This window comes from Callorhinus ursinus, unplaced genomic scaffold, assembly GCF_003265705.2.
Source record: "Callorhinus ursinus isolate GAN/ISIS: 27379988/994484 unplaced genomic scaffold, GSC_fseal_2.0 scaffold7, whole genome shotgun sequence".
NCBI classification, from domain to species: domain Eukaryota; kingdom Metazoa; phylum Chordata; class Mammalia; order Carnivora; family Otariidae; genus Callorhinus; species Callorhinus ursinus.
This window is the reverse complement of record NW_027397069.1, coordinates 65,916,026-65,936,816: the sequence shown is the minus strand read 5'-3', so window position 1 is coordinate 65,936,816 and position 20,791 is coordinate 65,916,026. Positions and strand designations below refer to the sequence as shown.

Below are 20,791 nucleotides of genomic sequence, written 5' to 3'. Positions count from 1 at the left end.
AACCTTCCCGACTGTTGGGTTTATTATTTTGCTTTGTATTTTCAAAGTGTTACTGGCATGTTGTTATGATGATGCTGATGATTTTGAATGTGGAGCCTAGGTGTGTCTGTAGGGATATCATCTGTTTATGGGCTCCAACTCAAAACATGCAGTCCTTCTAAATAGGGAGTGATTTTAATTCCCCTCACTCTCCTGGCCCTGCTGTGTTAGTGGGCTCTGTTAAGTCTCCCCTGCGTGCGGCAGCATTATCTGCACCACGCTTCTAACCTGGCAGCCCCTGAGACTGAAAGCTTGCCCCAGATTTAGCTCTGTTGCCTGCCAGGTTCTGGAAGCGATTGTGTGAGTAGGAATTTGTACCGCTTCCCTCTAGATTCTCAGGAATTCCCCTTCTCTTTAGAAGGCACCAGAATCGAGGTTGCTAAGAGGGTGTATTTTGCACGCATCTATTTTGTAGTTTCTAGCCATTGACACAAATGGTATACAGATTCTAATTTCTTTGGTGTAGTATTTCTTTCGCTTGGTAGCCTAAGCACGTTGGCTTCCCAGCGGTGAATAATTTCAGGTCCGGAGATGAAGGTGGCCTGCAGTGCTGGTTTGTAGCAATGCAGCTGCTTTTAAAAATGAGCAAAGTATGTGTTATTAAAGTACCCCCTTTTTTTTCTCATTTTAAGCACAACTGTTGAATGTGAGAATAAATCTTAATTGATAATTTTAATGGAAAAATGTTTTCTTTTTTCCAGCTTTTGCTTTGGTTTCTGAAGATACAAAGAAAGAGGTCAAGCAATCCAAGGTACTCTTCTCATGATCAAATCTATTCTTCCTGTCTGAGATTCATTTGTATTTTCTTTAATGGGAGCTGTAATGATTTCATCTTTCAACAGTTACCATTTTTTATTATCAATTAATGAAATGTTGGTCAGCCATAGATTTTTAATCCCTACAGATAAGTCTGCTTTAAAAAAAAGTCCTTTAATAGTTAAAACAGACCAAATAGGTTTCAAATTTTATTTTAAGAAAAAGTGTTTTGAAACGGAGTTAGACATTTTAGAAGTCTTGCTTGGATACCGTAGTTTTCTCTAGTCTGACCACATCTAAACTTGGGCTTCATCTGAGAAAGGAGTCTTATGCTATGTCCCTGGGGTCACAAGAGCCTGAGTATCCCTCTCCCTGAAGGTGGCACTATGTGAGAGTCCCCAAAGGTGACTGCCAGGCTTCTTGCACAGTCAGACCCAGGAACTGAGACCTGGGGGACTGATGAAGACAGGACAACACTTACCCAAATCTCAGAGCTGCTGCTTTTTTCATTATCGATTTCATTCAAGAACTTTGCCTCATGTTTACCATTTAGGCTTTGCACTAGATGAATTTAGGAGATGAGAAAGAGAAACAGTATTTTTTTTTTTAAAGAGAAACAATATTTTAAGACTGTGAATTGTCTTTATCATATTAGTTAAGGCTCAGTTGACTTTATTTTTTATCCCACAATTAGCGTAAAAGCATTTTTTAAAAGGATGTTTCTTTGGTTACCAGAGTATTATTTGTTCTAACTGTACTGTGGGTTTCCTATGCAGGAACAATAATAATGATTTCCTTTGGTTTTAAGATCCTTTATGGTTAATAAAACATTTTCAGACATTTCATTAACTTGATCTTCTCAATGATCCTGGGGATCACTGGGGATAGTGTGGGTTTGGTTCCAGACCACTGCAATAAAGCGAATACCACAAGAAAGCGAATACTGCAATAAAGCGAGTCAAATGAATTTTTTTTTTTTTTTTTGGTTTTTAGTGCATAATGAAAGTTGTGTTTACACTGTACTGTAGTCTGTTAAGTGTATAATAGCATTATGTTTAAAACATATACCTGAATTAAAAAGTACTTTATTGCTAAAAAAAATTATGCTAACCATCACCTGTGCTTTTAGCGAGTCCTGATCTTTTTGCTGGTGGAGGATCTTGCCTCGCTTTCGATGGCTGCTGACTGATCAGGGTGGTGGTTGCTGAAGGCTGGGGTGGCTGTGGCAATTTCTTAAAATAAGACAACAATAAACTTTGCCCCATAGATTGACTCTTCCTTTCACAAATGATTCTTCTGTAGCGTGTGATGCTGTTTGATAGCATTTCATCCACAGTAGAACTTCTTCCAAAACGGAGTCAGTCCTCTCAAACCCTGCTGCTGCTTTGTCAGCTAAGTTGATGTCATATTCCAAATCCTTTGTGGTCATTTCAACAGTCTTCACGGTGTCTTCACCAGCCGATTCCATCTCGCGAAACCACTTCCTTGGCTCGTCCGTGAGAAGCAACTCCTTATCCGTTCACGTTTGATCATGAGACGAATCCATCTTCAGGCTCCATTTATTTATTTATTTTTCAATTCAAGTAGAGTTGACACACAATGTTACATTAGTTTCAAGTGTACAACTTTGTAAGTAGACAAGTCTGTACATTCTGCTGGGCTCCCCACAAATGGAGCTCCCATCTGCCACCACACAACACTGTTCCAACACCATTGACTCTACTCCTTGTGCTGTGCCTTTCATCCCGTGACTTACTCATTCCACAGCTGGAAGCCTGTCCCTCTCTCTCCCCTTCATCTGTTTTGCCCATACCCCCACCCCCCAGCCCCAATTCCATTTCTAATTCTAGTCCTCTTGCTATGTCCACCACAAATGCAGTTAGTCACTGCCTTTACTGAAGTCTTGAATCCCTCGGTCATCCACGAGGGTTGGAATCAACTTCCTTCAAACTCCTGTTAACGTTCGTATTTTGACCTCTTCCCATGAATCATGAATGTTCTTAATGGCGTGTAGAATGGTGAATCCTTTCCAGAAGGTTTTCAATTTTCTTTGCCCGGATCCATCAGAGAATCACCATGAGATCATTAGCCTCATGAAATGTGTTTCTTTTTATTTATTTATCTTTTATTTTAAAGAATTTTAATTCCAGTATATTTAATATAGAGTGTTATATTGTTTCAGGTGTACAATGTAGCAATTCAACAATTCCATATATTACTCAGTGCTCAGTGTACTTTTTTTTTTTAAAGATTTTATTTGAGAGAGAGAGAGCATGAGTGAAGGGGGAGGGGCAGAGGGAGAAGCAGGCTCCCCGCTGAGCAGGGAGCGCCATGCAGGACTTGATCCCAGGACCCTGGGATCATGACCTGAGCTGAAGGCAGACACTTAACTGACTGATCACCCAGGCACTCAGTTTAGCTTAATTCTTAAGAGTCCTAGGATTTTTGGAATGGTCAGTGAGCATTGTTATCAGCTTCAAGTCACCAGGTGCATTAGCCTCTAACAAGAGAGTCAGCTTGTCCTTTGAAGCTTTGAAGCCGGGTACTGACTTCTCCTCTGGAGCTGTGAAAGTCCTCTATGGCATCTTCTTCCAGTAGAAGGCTGTCCCATCTACACCGAAAGCCTGTCGTGGAGTGTAGCCACCTGCATTGCTATTGTAGATGGACCTTCTGGAGAACTTGCTGCAGCTTCTCCTACCAGCCCTCGCTGCTTCACCTTGTGCTTTCTGTTGTGGAGCTGGCTTCTTTCCTTCAACCTCGTGAACCAACCTCTGCCGGCTTCAGACTTTCCTTCTGCAGCCTCCTCACCTCGCTCAGCTCTCACAGAATTACAGAGAGCTAGCTAGAGCCTTGCTCTGGATTAGGCTTCGGCTTAAGGGATTGCTGGGGCTGGTTTGCTCTCCTCTCCAGACCGCTCGAACTTTTTCCACCTCAGCAATAAGGCTGTTTCTCTTTGTTATCATTCATATGTTCACCGGAGTAGCACTTTTAATGGCCCTCAAGAACCTTTCCTTCACATTCCCAGCTTGGCTGATGTTTGGTGCAACAGGCCTAGCTTTGGGCCTATCTCGGCTTTCAACATGCCTTCCACGCTAAGCTTAACCATTTTTAGTTTTTGATTTAAAGTGAGAGACACGTGACCTTTCATTTGAGCACTTAGAGGCCACTGTAGGGTTACTAACTGGCCTAATTTCAGTATTGTTGTGTCTCGGAATAGGGAGCCCAGAGAAGAGGGAGAGAGAAGGGAGAACAGCCAGTTAGTGGAACAGTCAGAACACACACACCATTCGTCAATGAAGTTTATCCTCTTTTATGGGTGCAGCTCGGGGCACCCCAGAACAATTACAATAGTGATATCAAAGATATCAGCATAACAAATGTAATCATAATGAAAAAATTTGAAATATTGTGAGGATCACCCAAGTGGGACACAGAGACACAAAGCAAATGCTGTTGGAAAAAAAGGCACCGATAGACTTGCTGGATGCAGGGTTGTCACAGACCTTCAGTTTGTAAAAAACATGGTATCTGCAAAACGTGATAAAGCGAAGCACAGTAAAAGAAGGCATGCTTGCATAGCAGAGAAAACTTAGCCTCAAAGAAGTTATGTGATTTGACTGAGGTCACATGGCAATTAAAAGGCGTCTGGGTGGCTCAGTTGGTTAAGCATCTGCCTTGGGCTCAGGTCATGATCCCAGGGTCCTGGGATGGAGCCCAGCATCTGAAGCTCCCTGCTAGACGGGAATCTGCTTCTCCCTCTCCCTCTGCCCCTCCCCCTCCCTCTGCCCCTCCCCCCTGCTCCTGTGCTCTCTCCCATTCTGCTCTCTCTCAAATCTTTAAAAAAAAAAAAAAGGTGAAGTCAGAATCTCAATTTCTTGAATCCTTGAATTTTTCATACTGTAATTTTATGTAGCTGTGTGCATTGTAATGTGTATGTGTGTTTGGCAATAATAAAACTCATTTGTAATGAATTTAAAGTGCTACCTAAGGGTATTAATAATGAATTAAAATTTTGTGTAATGATTTGAGAATTATAACCTATACTTTCAAGCATAGATTCTAACCCACCTTTTCAAATGGGGAAATATGTATGTATCTGTCTTCTTAAATATATATATATAGATAGAAATAAGGTGAGTCTTATATCTTCGTGTCACTTTGCATGCAAAGGTATTAAAGTCCTTGAAAAATGTCATTAACCCCATCTGTGCTTAGGCCACGGAGCCAAAAAAACCATTAATCCCCTGAGGAGGGGCAGTGATAAAATGTCTAGACCATACCCGAGACTGGGAGCTGGGGAAGAATTCATTTGTCCAGGCTTGCCCAAAGTCTGTAGATGAACCTGGAGCTAGGAGTTAAGGCTCTTACCAACAACCACGTTAATTTGGGATTATCATTAGTTGATCACCCTCGGCAGAACTGATCAGGACCTGCCGGGCCATGCTGTTCAGAAGCAGCCACCTTCCCTGCCCCTCACTTCATTGCTTGCTTTAGAGTGGGGCCCCAGGCAGCGCTCTCTCCAAATGCAGCATCCCTGCTCAGGTTTGGGGGCCCGCCCCACACATCAGGGCATCTGGTGGCTTCACATCCAAATTCTGGGTGCTGCCCCTGTCATACCTCCTGGGGCCTGACCTCTGGGCCTAGGCTCCTCTCCTGGGTTCCTGGTCTCTGGCACTGACCCGGATTCTGACCTAGCTCAGCTTTCAGGGGAGGCTGCCCAGCCAGGCTCGAACTCCACCCCCTCAGCTACGGCGCCCACTGCTTCAATCTGTAGTCTTTCTTGCCCAGACTTACACCCTGTGGTGGCTTATGATACTGTATCTTGTGTCATGTAGGGGTAGAGTTGGACACTGTGGTTCACGTTCCTCCTCCAACACTGATATGCTGTGGGACTTACCCACTTGGCCTCAGTTTCCTCATCTAGGAGATGGGGTAATAGGACCTATATCAAAAAGCTGTCTTAAAGATTGTGTGTGTGTGTCCACCACTTGAAACAGTGCCAGACCCTATTTAAATGTGTACCTGATAGGACAGCAAGAAATACCTACACAGCCTTGCGAGAGGAATCTTAAGCAAATCCACGTAAAAAAGAGGAACCATAGACCTTACTGCTTTTATCAGTTAAATTTCTTTTATGGTGTTAGTTGACTTCATATGAAGTAGATGATGTTCATGATTAAAAAAGACTAGTAGTTAACTGTTGAGCATTTTCTTTGGGCAGATGCTCCGCTCAGCATTATATTACCTAATGAAATTCCCACAGCGACCCTGTGATGTAATTATTCTTCCTGTTTACAGATGAGAAACTGAGGCCTGAGCTAGTAAATGGTGGGGGCAGAGTTAAAAACCAGGACCAGCTTTTAGTGAGTCCACTGATGAACACATCTTGACCAATTCATTTTATTCAATGTCTAGGGGGGTGGTGGTGGTTTGTGACTGGGTACGAGATGCCATTTTACTTCTCTTCTTAAAAGATTTCCTATCAAATTCTTGGGAGGATGTTTTATCTTCTTTTCGTGAAGGCTTTGTAAACAAGGCCGTACATATGTGGATTACAGGTGTTCAAATCTATCGTGCCTTCACAAATAAAACCTGTACCAGAGGGTGACTTGGATTTGTCTTTTCCCAGCTAGGGTAGGAGCTGCCTGTGGGGTAGATACATTAGTAAGAAATCTCTTTCCTATCTGAATAGCAATTTTGTTGACTTACAAAACTGACAGCACATTTTGACTGATATTGATAGTGTAAGAAACATGGCAGCAGAGATAATGAAACAAACTACGTGTTTCTTCTTAGGAAGAGCTAAGCCTTTTCGTGAGGAAAGCTGGAGACAGAATTTTAAATGTCCTGTCAATTCGTTCATTTAGTCTAATTTTCTTCCTCAAAATTACCCAAGACCATTTTGGTTCCATTCAGTTCACTTAATGCAACCGTTCTTGGATGTTTTATTTTTACAGTTTACAAATCGAGCTATTCGAAATAGTTAATCATTTCCGAGCTATTGTTTTCAGCCATTTGGAGCCTCAGGGCTTAATAACAAATGGAAAGGTGTAATTTTGGTTGATTTTCTTTGGTTTCACAAAGAGATGTGGTAGACAGTCCAGTTGGTTTCCAGATTAAGTTAGTCAGGAAACACTGAGTTCAGGGTATTTTTTTTTTTTTTTTAATCTTTCAGCTTATTGCTAAAGGTGACTTTTATTGTGGGTATCACTTGGAGCTCACTCTCAAGTGTGCTTTCTTCTGGTGCACGTTTTCTGAAGAATATCTCTGGAGGAAGACAGAGCATGCATTATCCCGTGGCTGGAAAAAAGGAACGTTGGGAAGAACTCAGAAGACCTGGATTTTCATCCTGGTTCTGTGGCTAGAATGACTGTTGGACTTTGGGCAATTCCTTTACCTGTTCTGAGCCTCCATTTTCTCATTTGTAAAGGGGGGTGTTGGATTGGATCATCTCTCTTTTTTTTAAAAATTATAAAACACACATAAAATTTGCCATCTTAACCATTTCTAAGTGTACAGATCAGCTGTATTAAGGATATTTATACTATCAGGCAGACAATATCCAGGACTCTTTCCATCTCACAAAACAAAATGTCCACATTAAATAGCTCTCTGTTCTCCTTCCCTGGCCCCTGGCAACCATCCCTCTACTTTATGTTTCTATGAATCAGATGATGCTGTAAGTGGAATTGTACAGTGTTTGTCTTTTTGTGTCTGGCTTATTTCACTTAGCATCATGTCCTCAAGGTACCTTGGTGTAGCATGTGCCAGAATGTCCGTCCTTTTTAAAGCTGAATAATATTCCACTGTGTGTATACAGTATATTTTCTTTACCCACTCCAATGCTATTTTTAAGTCTAAACTTGCAAATTTTCCACGATCCTCATCTACCGGCCGGCTTGGGAGTGGGCATCTTGGCCAAGGGATGGGCAGCAGGTTAGGGGTGAACGCTGAGCGGCATTTCTGGTTCCAGTATTTTTTAGTGGGCTTTTCCAAAAAGTCCGTGTTTTATCAGAATTAAGTGTCACTTGATCCCAAGGCATAACAAAGCAGTACCCAACTATGGGGTTCTCTTCCACTCAGTGGTATTTCTGTTCTTGAGACAAAGATAATTGTAGGAAATGCTGCCAAAGGTAGACACTGTCCTGTTTCCTGTTTCCCTCTCTCCCCTCCCTGTCTATTGTCATGGTCCCTTTGGCATTCTGAGAGGATACATCACTGTGTGTCTGTATCTTGGCTTTTGAGCTGTTCCCAGTTTTGATGGTAAACGCTCACAAGTGCATTTCTTATTGCAGTCTGTGAAGAAAATTGAAGGATACTTGCCACTGTCCAATTGTTATAATTATAGTGAATGGCAGTTGGAAGCAGAAAAGGGCAATTAGAGAGAAAATTCCGTCCTTGTCTGCTGGAGAAGACCTCGAAAACGGCAGATTTAGCTGCTGACACTTTGCACTTTGTCAGAGAAATCTTTTACGAGCCCCTCCCCTGATCTACCCAGGATCAGGATCGGGTGTTTCTGTGCTCATGTCCGGATTTCCTGTGTCCAGAGCTCTGTAGCTCACAAACCGCAGGCTGTCTGCTCCTTGGGCCCTATTGAGGCCCCCGGTGCTGCTCCTCAGGTGAAAGAGAACATCGTGGTGATGTTCCGGATGCCATTACGTCGGAGCCCACAAGATGATGAATACCGTAATTAGTGTGGCTCATCTTCATGAGCCACACACTGCCAGCATTGATACTGTCTCTGTTTTGTTTGCCATGCTTTTGAGTTCACAGGGTTTTTAAATGAACTCTCCCAAGAACATTGTGAACCAGTTAAGCCTTAGCTTTAGCTCCATTTTACACCGGAGGAAAGAGGCTCAGTTCAATTACGTGACCTGCCCAAGAGCACGTAAGAAGTGAGAAAGGGCCTCGTGGGAGGCTCCTGTCATGACGCAGAAGCACGTCTTTGCTCTCTCCCTCCCCTCTCGCTGCCCCCCCCCCCGCCCCAGTTTTAGGGAAGCATTGCCAAGCTCTCCTCTTCTCTGTCTTCCCCCAAATGTTACTGTGTACCATGCATATTTATTTGGTGTTTTGCTAGCTTTGTTATGTGAGGAGATTTATCTTTTTCTCTTTTGTCCAAAATACAGAATTTGGAGAAAAGTGGTGTCTCAAGGAAAAATGACATAGGTAAGTAATGATTTTTTTTTTTTTAAACTTATGAGTATGTACCCAGGTCTATTTCTTGTAAATTATATTTCAGTGAAATGAATTCTCTTTCTGATTTTATTTAGAAGGTCAGTATTGCTGTGCAAATGTTCTTTCTTGGGCCTGGCCCCACCTCTACCCTCATGAAGACCCGGGGAGAACACTTCAGATCGACATAGTGGCATGTGATTTGTACTGGAAACAACAGCCAGTATGTTAGATTGAATTCCCTTGACCCTCATTTATTGAGTTTCCAGTAAGGGTGGAGGACTGGGCCAGGTGGCCACTGCGGGGGTGATGAGGATGAGTAAGACACAGTCTGTCATTCTAGGCCCACACTTAGTGGGAGAAAAGGACTAACCTCTGCCTGGGGCCAGATTCCCCACTTGTGGACTTGCAGACACCACTTTTCCCACGGGTTAGCTTTCTAACCACATCTGTCAAACTATCCCGAGAACCCTGGTACAGAAGCAGCTACTTGTGTCATTGTAGACACCCTGTACCTCCATCATGGCCCCCGTGCACCCTTATTTGTCCTCCCTTTCAGTATATTGTAAACATCTTCAAAAATGTGACCATGAAGTCACAGTTGTTGTTGTTTTCTGGTATTGCGAGAAATATGCCCCAGTGTTTTGACGAGATGATAAGGCTGACGTCTGTGTGTTGGGTCTTTTCCCAAACGGTGTGAACTTTGTCGATGTTGGTGGTCCCAGGGTAGGCCCTGGGGACCTGCAAGGTGGGTCCTGGACAGGAGAGAAAGGGCACATTTTTGTTTCTAGGCTTCCTTTCGCAGGCCTGGGTTCTGTGGAGTCTAGAAGGCAGGAGAGGGCCCCTGGGTGGTACGGGGAGGATGGCCTGTGCTGGGCCCTGGGCATGCATGCCTTTGGCTCTGAAGGAGCCGCGTTGGTTCATTGCTTTTTCTTCTTTATGTTATGGTACCCTGGATGGCTCAGCCACTCCTCCCCATGTGGAGATGTTCTCTCTGCTGCCAACACTTGTGGGTTTGGGCATTTGTTTGTGTGTTTATTTTATGAGATTTGATGGGGCTCCTGGGACTCCTTGTAGAAAATGATTATTTTTTATTTTTATTTTTAGAGTTGGGGGGCAGAGGGGAAGGGAGAGAGAATCTTAAGCAGGCTCCATGTCCAGCATGGAGCCTGACATGGGGCTCCATCTCACGACCCAGAGATCGTGACCTGAGCCTAAATCAAGAGTTGGGTGTTTAACCGACTGAGTCACCCAGGCGCCCTGAAAGTTTGAAAATGGTTATTAAATGAATTAATGTCACTAGTCTGGGACATGGGCTTGAAAGTACCAAGGGGAAGTTACCTGGATAAGTAAATTGACATTCTTGAAATTCCAAATGGCAAATCTAATGATATGTGATTTGGTATCAGCATATCCAAAAGAGACCCAGGGGCCTTATTTGCCACAGTGTTAACCTGGGTCTGCAGGCCCAGGGGGTTTGGGGGGGTGGTGTGTTACAAAAGCAGCCTCCCAGAAGAATCAGAGTCTCACCACACTCAGGGTGGGGTAGCATTTTTTCTGTTTTGGCTCACTGCCTCATCAGTAGATTCATGGGTGACAATTATTCTCACCAAGTAGAGCACAATTGGAGTGGCTCTTCATGTATTGTGTGTGTGCATATTTATTTCACAGCCTTAAGTCCTAAGGCTGCTTGCTATTTGGCTTTTATCAGAAAAACCCCACATGATTCCTCCTCGGAGAGACAGCAGCAGGATGGAATCCATGTTTCTAGATTACCTTGGACCCGGAAGGATTAGCGCTTAGTAGAGCATTTGGCACATGATAGGTGCTCAGCAACTGAGAAAAGGAAAACCTTTGATTTCTTTTTCCTTCAAGGAATTATTATTTCTCCTTCAAGGATCTTTTCTAATGGCCTCCTTGCTTCCATCACCTTTTCTTAATGCTCTGCAACTTACCATTGGCCTCAGACCCACACGGGTTCTTTCCTAGTCTTGATAGATTTCTTTATCTTCCTCTTCTGGCCCATCACGCCGCTCACTGTTGTCAGGCACTCATTGTACGACCCATTTATTGTACATTCCTGGGGGAGAAACAACGACCATCTGTCTTGAGTTGTGATAGTGTTTGCCGTTGACAAATTGCAGTGCGTTCAGGGGAGTGTGACCGAAATGATAAGGAGATAGGGGGATCGTCTTATTTAGCTCCGTTGACTGGGCAGCAGGAGCTGAAGAGTCAGATGATGGGACAGCGGAGGCAGAGAAGACCACCACCCAGGTGAGCCCTGGGGTCTAGAGTCAGCCAGAATGTCATCCAGTTAGGGAGGGCTTAGGATGTCTGTCAGAAAATTATTTCTTGGAGCTGATATAAAGAACATCAGTAATTTAAGTATATAAGCAGCTTTGAGCACCTAACTGTGCTAACCTGGTTTATTTATTATTATTTTTTTCTGGAATGGAGGTGGGGCTGAATGGCTTGTAAATGGCTGTCATTCATTATTAACAGGGTTTTAGGAACTGGGTTAGGTGCACCCTTACTCTTTTGCCTCATCACCAGTAACTGCCCCATATGCATCCTGTTTCTCAGCCATGCCTAACTGTTACTGTTTTCAGAGCCCTAATTCCACTTGCTCTCCCACACCTTCATTGTCCCTCTGTTGCGAAGCTCTTCCCACCTCTTCTGTGGGCATCCCCAGGACACAGGGTCCTCGTCACTTCTTCTGGGAAGGCCCCACTCTCTGGGGTCCCGGATGGCTCTGTGGCCCTTCCCTGGTTTGAAAGCTATTAATCTAAAGATCCACCCTCTTAGTGTGCATTTAAATCCTTCATGATCTGATCTGGCTGAGCCAGCCTCCCCCTCTAACTTTACAACTGACCATTCCCTTCACCTTTTTCTCAGAAATGCCTGACAGACTCCCCAGTCATCGACTCCTGATGCTGCAGAGAGAAGGCAGGCTGTGGGCTCTGTGACAACCCCACTTCCTTCTCTGCCCTGATCTGCTGCCCTCTGTGCCTGAGTCTGCAGAAAATTGCTGCATTTTAAAGGAAACACAGGAAATGCCCCTTTCCAGAAGCTCTCTTGCACTTGCCACCACCCTCCCCCCTTCCTCCCATAGTTCCCCTCTTGGCTCTGTATTATAATGGCTGCCTTCTGACCTCGGCTCAGGCTTGCTCTTGCTGGGGCTGTGCTTGCTTCTCTCAGGACAGAACCTTGCACTCAGTACAGACTTAGACGTGTTTGCTGGACGAATGCACATAGCGCGTGTAATCAAGGCATGAGAAGAAGGAAGGTGATGATTTCTTAGTAGCAGGAAAAACAAATACAACCCATAGCATGTGACTCAGGTACAAGCAAAGGAGAAGAATTCCCTTTTTTTCTTCTTGCAAAGTCTCTTCCCCATGTGGAAGAACTGTTGTCTTTGTGGGACAGTAGGAATTTTGCTGATCTGGTAGAAGAAAAGGCAGGAGTTGATTACTGCAGGATTAGCCTTTTGACAGATGGATTTGCTCTTTTAAAAACTCTATTATGAATTATTTTGAACATATAGGAAGCCACAAAGAGTGATACAATGAACATCCATGTATCTACCACTTAGTTTAAGAAATAAAACCTTCCTAATATGGCAGGAGCCTTTTAACCATGATCTTGATTTGGTGTTTATCATTCGCATGTTATCTTTTATATTTTCTGATCATATATGATATGTATATATATGCATATGTATGACATATATCCATCTTATATATATTTGTGCTTATCTTTTCACAAACGATTGATTTTTATTTTTATTTTTTTATATTTATTTATTTGACAGAGAGAGAGACTGCAAGAGAGGGAACACAAGCAGGGGGAGTGGGAGAGGGAGAAGCAGGCTTCCCACAGAGCAGGGAGCCCAATGCAGGGCTCGATCCCAGGACCCTGGGATCATGACCTGAGCCGAAGGCAGACGCTGAACAACTGAGCCACCCAGGCGCCCCCAAACCATTGATTTATATGGTTATTCCTTTGTAGCTTGCTTTTGTTTTTCAGTCTCTAGGATTCATCTATAATATCCATCTGGATTGATGCATCGAGTGCTAGTTAATTTTTGTTGCTGCATAGTATTCCAATTTGTATGTCTTATTAGTGGGTATTTGAGTTGCTTCAAATTTCTTCCTTTTACACAATCCTGCTGTGAGCACTCTTGTTATATATCCTTGTTTATACATATGCAAGTTTCTCAAGGCTGATTAGTAGGAGTGGAGTTTCTGGGTCATTGGGAATGTGCATCTTCAGCTTTATTAAATTTTGTAAAAATTATTCTCTGAAGTTTATTTCATTTTTAACAAAAGTAAGTCTTTATAACTCCTCTTTTGCTATGTCACTTACATTAATGTTTTAGATATAGTAGATCAGATCTTACATTTCAGTAGAAACATAAGATACTCGTTTAAGTCTTATCTGTGTGTCCTATTTATAGAGCCAAGAAGCTGATTTGAAATAGAGGTAGGTATGTGGAATGTTCATACTTATATAAACTCCTGTAAGAAAAGAATTAGGTCATATTCAGTAGGTTGTTGAGCATTTCCTTTTAAATTTTTTATTGAGTTTTAACCAAAGAGCATTTTGGATTATTTTTAGGATCTAGATGGCTCACTGTGGAGCTATTTATTGTATGAATATTTGAATGATTGAATAAATGAATGGAACTGTAGAACTGAACATAACAATAAAATACATGGGATAAAATTAAAACCAGATTATGTCTCTAAGTCAAGGTGTTGAAAGGCACAGGGTGGGGGGTGGGTCCCCACGTTCGTTGCTGTAAGCCGGGCTGGAGGCTACAGTTTATGTGAAATCTGCCTTTTGCCAATGCCCCTGTGTAGAGGCAGGGTGCTGACCCAATAGCTGTTTCTGTCTGTTGCTTTATTGCAAACTCAGAACCTAACGTGCTTCTCCATTATGGGGACTGAGCAACCATCTTGGCTGGCAAGACCTCCGATAGTCTTCCCTGGTCAGTGGGCCTAACATTCGAGGGTTTACTCTGTGCTCGTCATTGCAAGCAAGCTGGCCACCCTGAGGTGAGTCTCTAGGGGGCTGGCAAATGCTTCCAGTGTTGTTGTAGATGGGCTTTTATGCCACACTTCTTGCTGAAGCCCCGCTCCTGTGGAATTGTGGCTGTTTTCCTGGAGTTCACACTTAATTCTGGCTAGGTGCCCTGTGAGATAGAGTAGAGATTATAGAGTTATTTATTTGCAAGCGCTCATGAACTGATGGGACAGAAGCAGTCACTGTTGAGCGTCACCTTAAAGAGCCATCCAGAACATTCTTGAGGTAGTGTTATTAGTTTGCTAGGGCTGCTGAAATGAAGTACCACAGATTGTGTGGCTTAAACAACGGAAATGTGGCTCATAGTTCTGAAGGGTAGAAGTCTGAGCTCAAGGTGTGAGCAGGGTTGGTTTCTTTGGAGGCCTTTCTCCGTGACTTGTAGATCCAGTGGTTTCACATCATCTTCCCTCTGTGTGTCTGTGTCCAGATTTCCTCTTTGTGTAAGGACACCAAATATACTGGATTAGGACCCCCACCAACAACCTCACTTTAACTTGAGTGCCTCTTTGTAGAGATCCAGTCCAAGTAAGGTCACATTCCGTGGTCCTGGGGGTTAGGACTTGAACTGATGACATCTGGGGGACACCCTTCAACCCATAACAGGTAATGGTGCAATGTAGGATTATGTGTGGCTTGTTAGAAGGCTAGCGGCAAACAAGATTTTCACCTACTGGGGAGGTTAGTGTTGTAGACATTTTCATACTTTCTCACATTTACTGTCATTGTTTCGACAGATGCAGGAGTGGATTCACAGTTTGTTGCCACAGATTTGATCTAGTACAATGAGCTTATTTACTTGCTAACTTCTAGGAAGGATGTTTCAGAGATCAGTTTAAAAAGAGATTTTTGTTGCTATGATTACATTTAAATTGATTTTTTTTCCCTAAGAGTTTATGGCCTGAAAGCTTGCCTTGTAGCTTTTTTTTTTTTTTAAACTTGTTTTTAAGTGTATTTCAGTTGTTGAAAAATAAATACCTGAAAATACTTTTTTTCCTTTGGTTCTAGATTTAAAAGGAATTGTATTTGTCATCCAGAGTCAAAGTAATTCTTTTCATGCAAAGAGAGCAGAACAGTTAAAAAAAAGCATCTTAAAGCAAGCAGCAAATCTTACACAGGTATGTAATGATGGCTGGGAGGTCTGCTAGTTACTTATTTGTCGTTACTTTCATGTTTTCCAAAGTACTCCGTCCATAGAGAATCCGTTTTATTTAGATAAGAGTAATTCTTCTGACTTGTTTTGCTTATTTAATATTGACTTGTTTAAAATGCTGTTGTTAATTCCTGATGCTCAATGCATCATCTTCTAAATTCTTATTTTTTTTAAATTAAGAGACTTGCATAATTGTGTAGGACTGTTGTGGTTTTGTCATAAAGTATGATAAGAAGAAGTGAAAGGAATAATATTTTAAAAGCAGGGCTTAAAATAGCAAGGATAATTAATATTCAAAATTTTAATACCAGGTTCTAAGGCAATTTTCATGTTGAAGTAACATTTTCATTAACCTTAGTGTTTCCTGCTTGAGTCTCTTAATCTGTTTTTTAATTGGATATCATTAATTGGACTTTTGGGTTGATTTGTAATGTAATATCCAAGAAGGATTATGGAGAGAAAGATCGACACATACAGGTACATATTTTAATAAAGTTTAAAATAGGCATGAACTGAATCTAAAGCTGCTATGAATAATGCTGGAGGTTTGAGTAAAGGAAGATCTACCTTGTCTTGCCATAGAGGTGCTTTCTTTAGCCGAGCAAAAAAAAGTCCCCCAAGCCTGCTTGCTACACTGCATTGCTATGGCCTTCAAGACAGACGTGCTTGTCTGTAGATGAAGGCCATTCCTCAGCTCTGTCGGCAAGAACTCTTTGACAGGAGATGTGTATCTCTAATGCATTGCTTTCTTTCTGTTGGTGGGTGCTGGGAAATAAAGGATTGGAAATATCAATGGACAAATAAGCCTTAATGGTATTCAAGGCTGAGATGCTGTTGAGCATAAGGTTTAGTTGTGCTTAACCTTTAAATGTTTTACCTGTAAAATTCATCCAACCTCCCAGCATCCTCACAAGGACAGGTCCTTGCCTCCCCTCCTTGGAGGATCAGACTTTCTCAAGGGAAAGGAAAGACTGGCATGGTAGAAGACAGATTGTTTTTTGGTAATTGGAGATAGGTGCAGGTGATGAGTTTAAAATACTTCATTTGGAAACCCAACTTTGGGGATATCCTTCTACTAAACCTTGTCTGATTTCATCAGAGAGGCAGACATGCAGCAACCTTGACTGGATGGCCTTCTTCCATTTGCTCTGGTAAGGGCACCAGTGGAGCAGCCAAATGGAGGCCGAGGTGGGGAGGATGGGGAATTGGTAGCCTGAATAATCCCTCAGTTGGGTCCAGACAGGCATTAATGGAATTTAGCTCAATTGGGCCTTGGCAGTTACCCCAAACTGCATAATCAGTGATGACACCAGGACAGACTTATGTATCCCTTACTCATATGAATTAAGAGCATGTGTATCTTATGTAACCATATGTGTCCTTGTTCTCCAAAATACCTTCCATCTTACTGAGGCAGAGTCATGTGTTTTAGATTATATATCTTCCCCATTTAATCCAGGTTGTTCTGCTTTTTCTTCCTCCATAGCACCTTAAACATAATGGGTATTCAACATATGGCAGTTGAATTGAATCCAGAGGAAATTGAACAAATTAAAATGAAAATTTAAGTAAATTATTTTCTCTATTTAAAAACTTCTTTTGTTAATTCTTAAGTTGATAGTGGTGAATCCCTCTCATATTAACTAGAATAGCTATTTTACTTCTCCCAGTGAAACAACAGAATGTAGAGAAAAGAGTAGAGTGAAAAATTGAGTATGAGTTGGTGCTAGGAAGATATGATCTCATGAGTAAGTGAATCTTTGAGAGACAATATGGAAAAGAAGAAGAAAAGAGGAAAATTCACTTGACTACTTTAACACAGACAACATAGCAATGACTTAAGGAAGGTAGAGATTTACTTCCCCTCACAAATAGTCCGTTGGTGGGTGGGCCAGGGATTGACAGCTCTGCACCAGGATCCTTCTGTTTTGTTACTTTCCCATGGGCTAAAGTGTCTTGTCCTCATCGGCATGGTTGGAACTGGTTAACTACCGTGACATTGGCATTCTGGTTTATGTAGGACAGTTTCCTTTTAAGGATATGAACTTGAAGTGATAATACGTCATTTCCATCATTTCCCCCTACATCCCATTGTCATGTGGGCACACCTAGGCTGGGAAAGGTAATATCTAGTTGGGTGGCCTTTGGATCCAGCCAAAACGCAAGGAGTTCTAATTACTGAAAGCAAGAAGGTGGTTCTAATCACTAAAAGGAAGAAGAGACAAATTGATTTCACTGTTAAAGTCAGGATTTTGTTTACACATCAAGGACTCACCTAGTCAATAGAGTTTATCTATGAACCTCTCATTCGTTCATTCATTCATTCAGTATTTACAGAGCAAAGCACTGGGCATGCAGGCATCAGCAAAGCATAGTCCTTGTGCTTGAAGAGTCCACAGTCCAGGAGAGGAGACAGGCCCATACCTGGGCAATTTTAAAGCAAGGCGGAAGTGCAGAAAGACAAGTACTGCATGATTCCACATACCTGAGGTATCTAAAACCATCAAATTCATAAAATCAAAGACCAGGGCGGTGGTAACCAAGGGAGGACCAGGGGAGGGGGAAGTGAGTTAGTAACAGGCATAAAGTTTCAATTACGTAAGATGACTAAGCTCTGGGATCTGCACTCCAGCATTGTACTCTGTTGTACTCTAGAAAGTTGTTGTGAGGACAGAACTCATGTTAAGTGTTCTTACCACAGTACAATAAAAATAAAGAAAAAATCAGGTACTAGTGAGGTTAAAGAGGGGGAGGGAGCAACGAGGGTTTCTCTGTAGACAGCCAGGTGAAGGCAGCCAGGTGAGAAACAGGAGCATGTTGCGGAGGAGGTGGGCAGTGTGTGTGCCACAACCCAGAAGGTTAGGTAGGGACCTGACCGCGGAGGAGCTGTATGTCCTCTTAAGGGCCCAGGCCTTTCTCAGGGCCTCTCAGGGAGGCACTCCGGGCATTTGAGAACTACTTCTTGGAGATCCAGGACATTTAGCATCTCTGGCCCCAGGAGGAACCCACAGTCACTGTTACTACAGGTACTGCCAGTTGAAAGCAGCTGCTAAGGAGAGCCATGAGGGCCTCTGCATGTCAGCTCTGTATTTTATTTTATTTTTTTAATTTTTTTATTTATCTTTTTTAAGATTTTATTTATTTATTTGAGAGAGAGAGAGAATGAGAGAGAGCACGAGAGGGAAGAGGGTCAGAGGGAGAAGCAGACTCCCTGCTGAGCAGGGAGCCCGATGTGGGACTCGATCCCGAGACTCCAGGATCATGACCTGAGCCGAAGGCAGTCGCTTAACCAACTGAGCCACCCAGGCGCCCTCAGCTCTGTATTTTAAAACCCTCACTCCGGTGGCTGTGAGGAGGGCAGCTGAACAGACTGGAGACTGGGGCAAGGAGCCTAATCCACGGTCGTTGGGAGCTGTCCAGGGTGATGCTGCTCAAAGTAGGGGTGCAGAGCTCTGCTGGTGTTTTGTCAAAGGCAGTGTGAGAGGCACTGGGCGGGGGGCGAGGGGTGGAGCTGGCTGGGGTGCTGGTGGTGGGGGGTTGTGTGTGAGGCCAGTACCGGGGCAGTTGGGGTGAAGGGCTGAGAAGTCAGGACCAGTGCCCAGCTAGGGCTGAGGTGGGGTGGGGCGGGGCCACCATCTGAGGTGCAGGATGGGATTCGCAGGTTTGCAGGATACAAGATGACTTCAGGTTTCTATCCATGAAGTCTGAGGTGGAGGTGTCAGGTGCTGGAGGCTGGATATTTGCTTGAAACTCAGAACAGTTTGGCCAGAAGGTGGTGGCTTTGGAATCAGGAACATACATAGGTAGTGGCCGAGAGCTTGAAGGTACTTCTTCCAGGGGAGCAGCAGGATCCTGGGGAAAACCAGGGTTTGGGGACAGGGCAGAGCAGAAGCCCTCTGGTGACGTAGGAGGAGTGTGTGAGACACTGAGAAGGTGCGTTGTCTGATGTCAGGGAGCCTGAAGGAATAGGCTTCCAAACAGTGATCAGTACTGTCTTGTTCCCTAGACTGGACTTGTAAGACAGGGTCTGAGAAATGCCCCTTTCACTGGGCTGTATTGTGGGGATTCCTGCCGGTGTACTTCAGGAGGCGTCCCCACTCAGAGCACTTTGCTGTTGCTGGTGCTCTTGTTATTTCTATTCTTAATTGTGGTTTAAAAAAAAAAAAGAAAAGTGTGTAAAATTTGCCCTCAACCCTTTTTAAGTACTATAAAGCACATTCACATTGTGTAACCAATTTCCAGAACTTTTTGTCTTCCCAACTGAAACAGGATCCATACCCATTACACAACAAGTCTACATTTCCCTTTTCCTTAGCCCTTGGTAACCACCCTTCTACTTTGTCTCTGTGAATCTGACTACTCTATGTACCCCATGTAAGTGGCATCATACAGTATTTGTCTTTTTTTTTTGAACTGGCTTATTTTACTTAGCGTAACGTCAAGGTTCATCCGTGTTGTAGCATGTGACAGGGTTTCCTTCCTTTTTATGGCTCAATGTTTATTGTTACTTTGACAGCCTTGGTTCGCCGTGATGGACGGCCGCCACTTTCATGGACGCTCCTTTGGTGTTCCATGTGGGCTCCCCTGCAGTGCCCTTTCTCCTCCAGGGCCTCTGTCCTGCCTTCAGAATCCAAAGGGAGGCAAGACCTGCTCTGTACTTACCTTTGTAACCCCCGAGGCACCTCATGTAATGCTGCCCACGGACAATATTAGAAATTGCATTTTTCACTGATAGATTTTTCTCAGCTTTTAAAGTTTAGAAAGAAGTTCCATTTCACTCAAGTATTTACCCTTTCTAGCACTTAATTGTATGCTTCTATTTTCAGTTTGCTTATACTTAATTTTTATTGTCCTTTCTGTTTACAGCTTGCACGTTAGACATGTTTAGGAGCTGTCTTAGATTGCCACTAGGTGGCAATATTGGTTTTACGTTTAAAGACACGTAATTAAGCAACATCGTTAAGCAAACCCTTCTTTTCCAGCATTTAATTTCTGTGATAATAAATGGAGTCTAGACTAAAGCAATAAGGAAACTTCCCTTTAATTATAAGATAGTCTGTTTTTCTTATTCTCAAATTCTTTCCTAGGATGGAAGCCAACTGTGAATACTGAGGAAGTTATGACAAAACTTTAACACTTGGATTTAATTTGCACACAAGATCTGGCGTTTTGGTAGTTGAAATGGTCAGAAAGATTTTAGAGTCTGCAACTATACTTGATACTGGTTCATTTTTTTTCTCTTTACAGAGTCCTTTTTTTTTTTTTTTTGGTGTACATGTGATTAAAAGTCGAATTTTAAAGATCCAAAGATAGTTGACAGCTAATACAGGGTTTGTAGACAGTCCTTGGGGCAGTATTGGGATAACCCTGACCTAGAACTACATGAAAATAGAACAATAACGTTAAATTCAGAGAATTAAATGCTGAGATGCACAAAACATGGGGGTAGGCCAAAGTCCCTTTAAGAGGCAGGTATGGCTCCCTACTTAAAATTTAACTGGAACTTGTTTTAAGAAATTGACATGTTCTTGAGAAAGAATTGACAGCTCAATTATCAGCCATGGAAGTGGAGAAAGGGAGAATCTAAGG

General features: G+C 42.9%; 1 protein-coding gene across 1 annotated transcript in view; it reads left to right on the top strand.

Moving 5' to 3' along the window:
* Positions 1–20,791, top strand: part of B3GLCT (beta 3-glucosyltransferase) — a 116,582-nt gene that overhangs the window by 13,416 nt on the left and 82,375 nt on the right. The window contains exons 2-4 of the mRNA XM_025875089.2: positions 741–790; positions 8,922–8,961; positions 15,058–15,167. Of these exons, the coding sequence (XP_025730874.1) occupies positions 741–790; positions 8,922–8,961; positions 15,058–15,167 (200 nt within the window). The remainder of the gene's footprint in view (positions 1–740; positions 791–8,921; positions 8,962–15,057; positions 15,168–20,791) is intronic.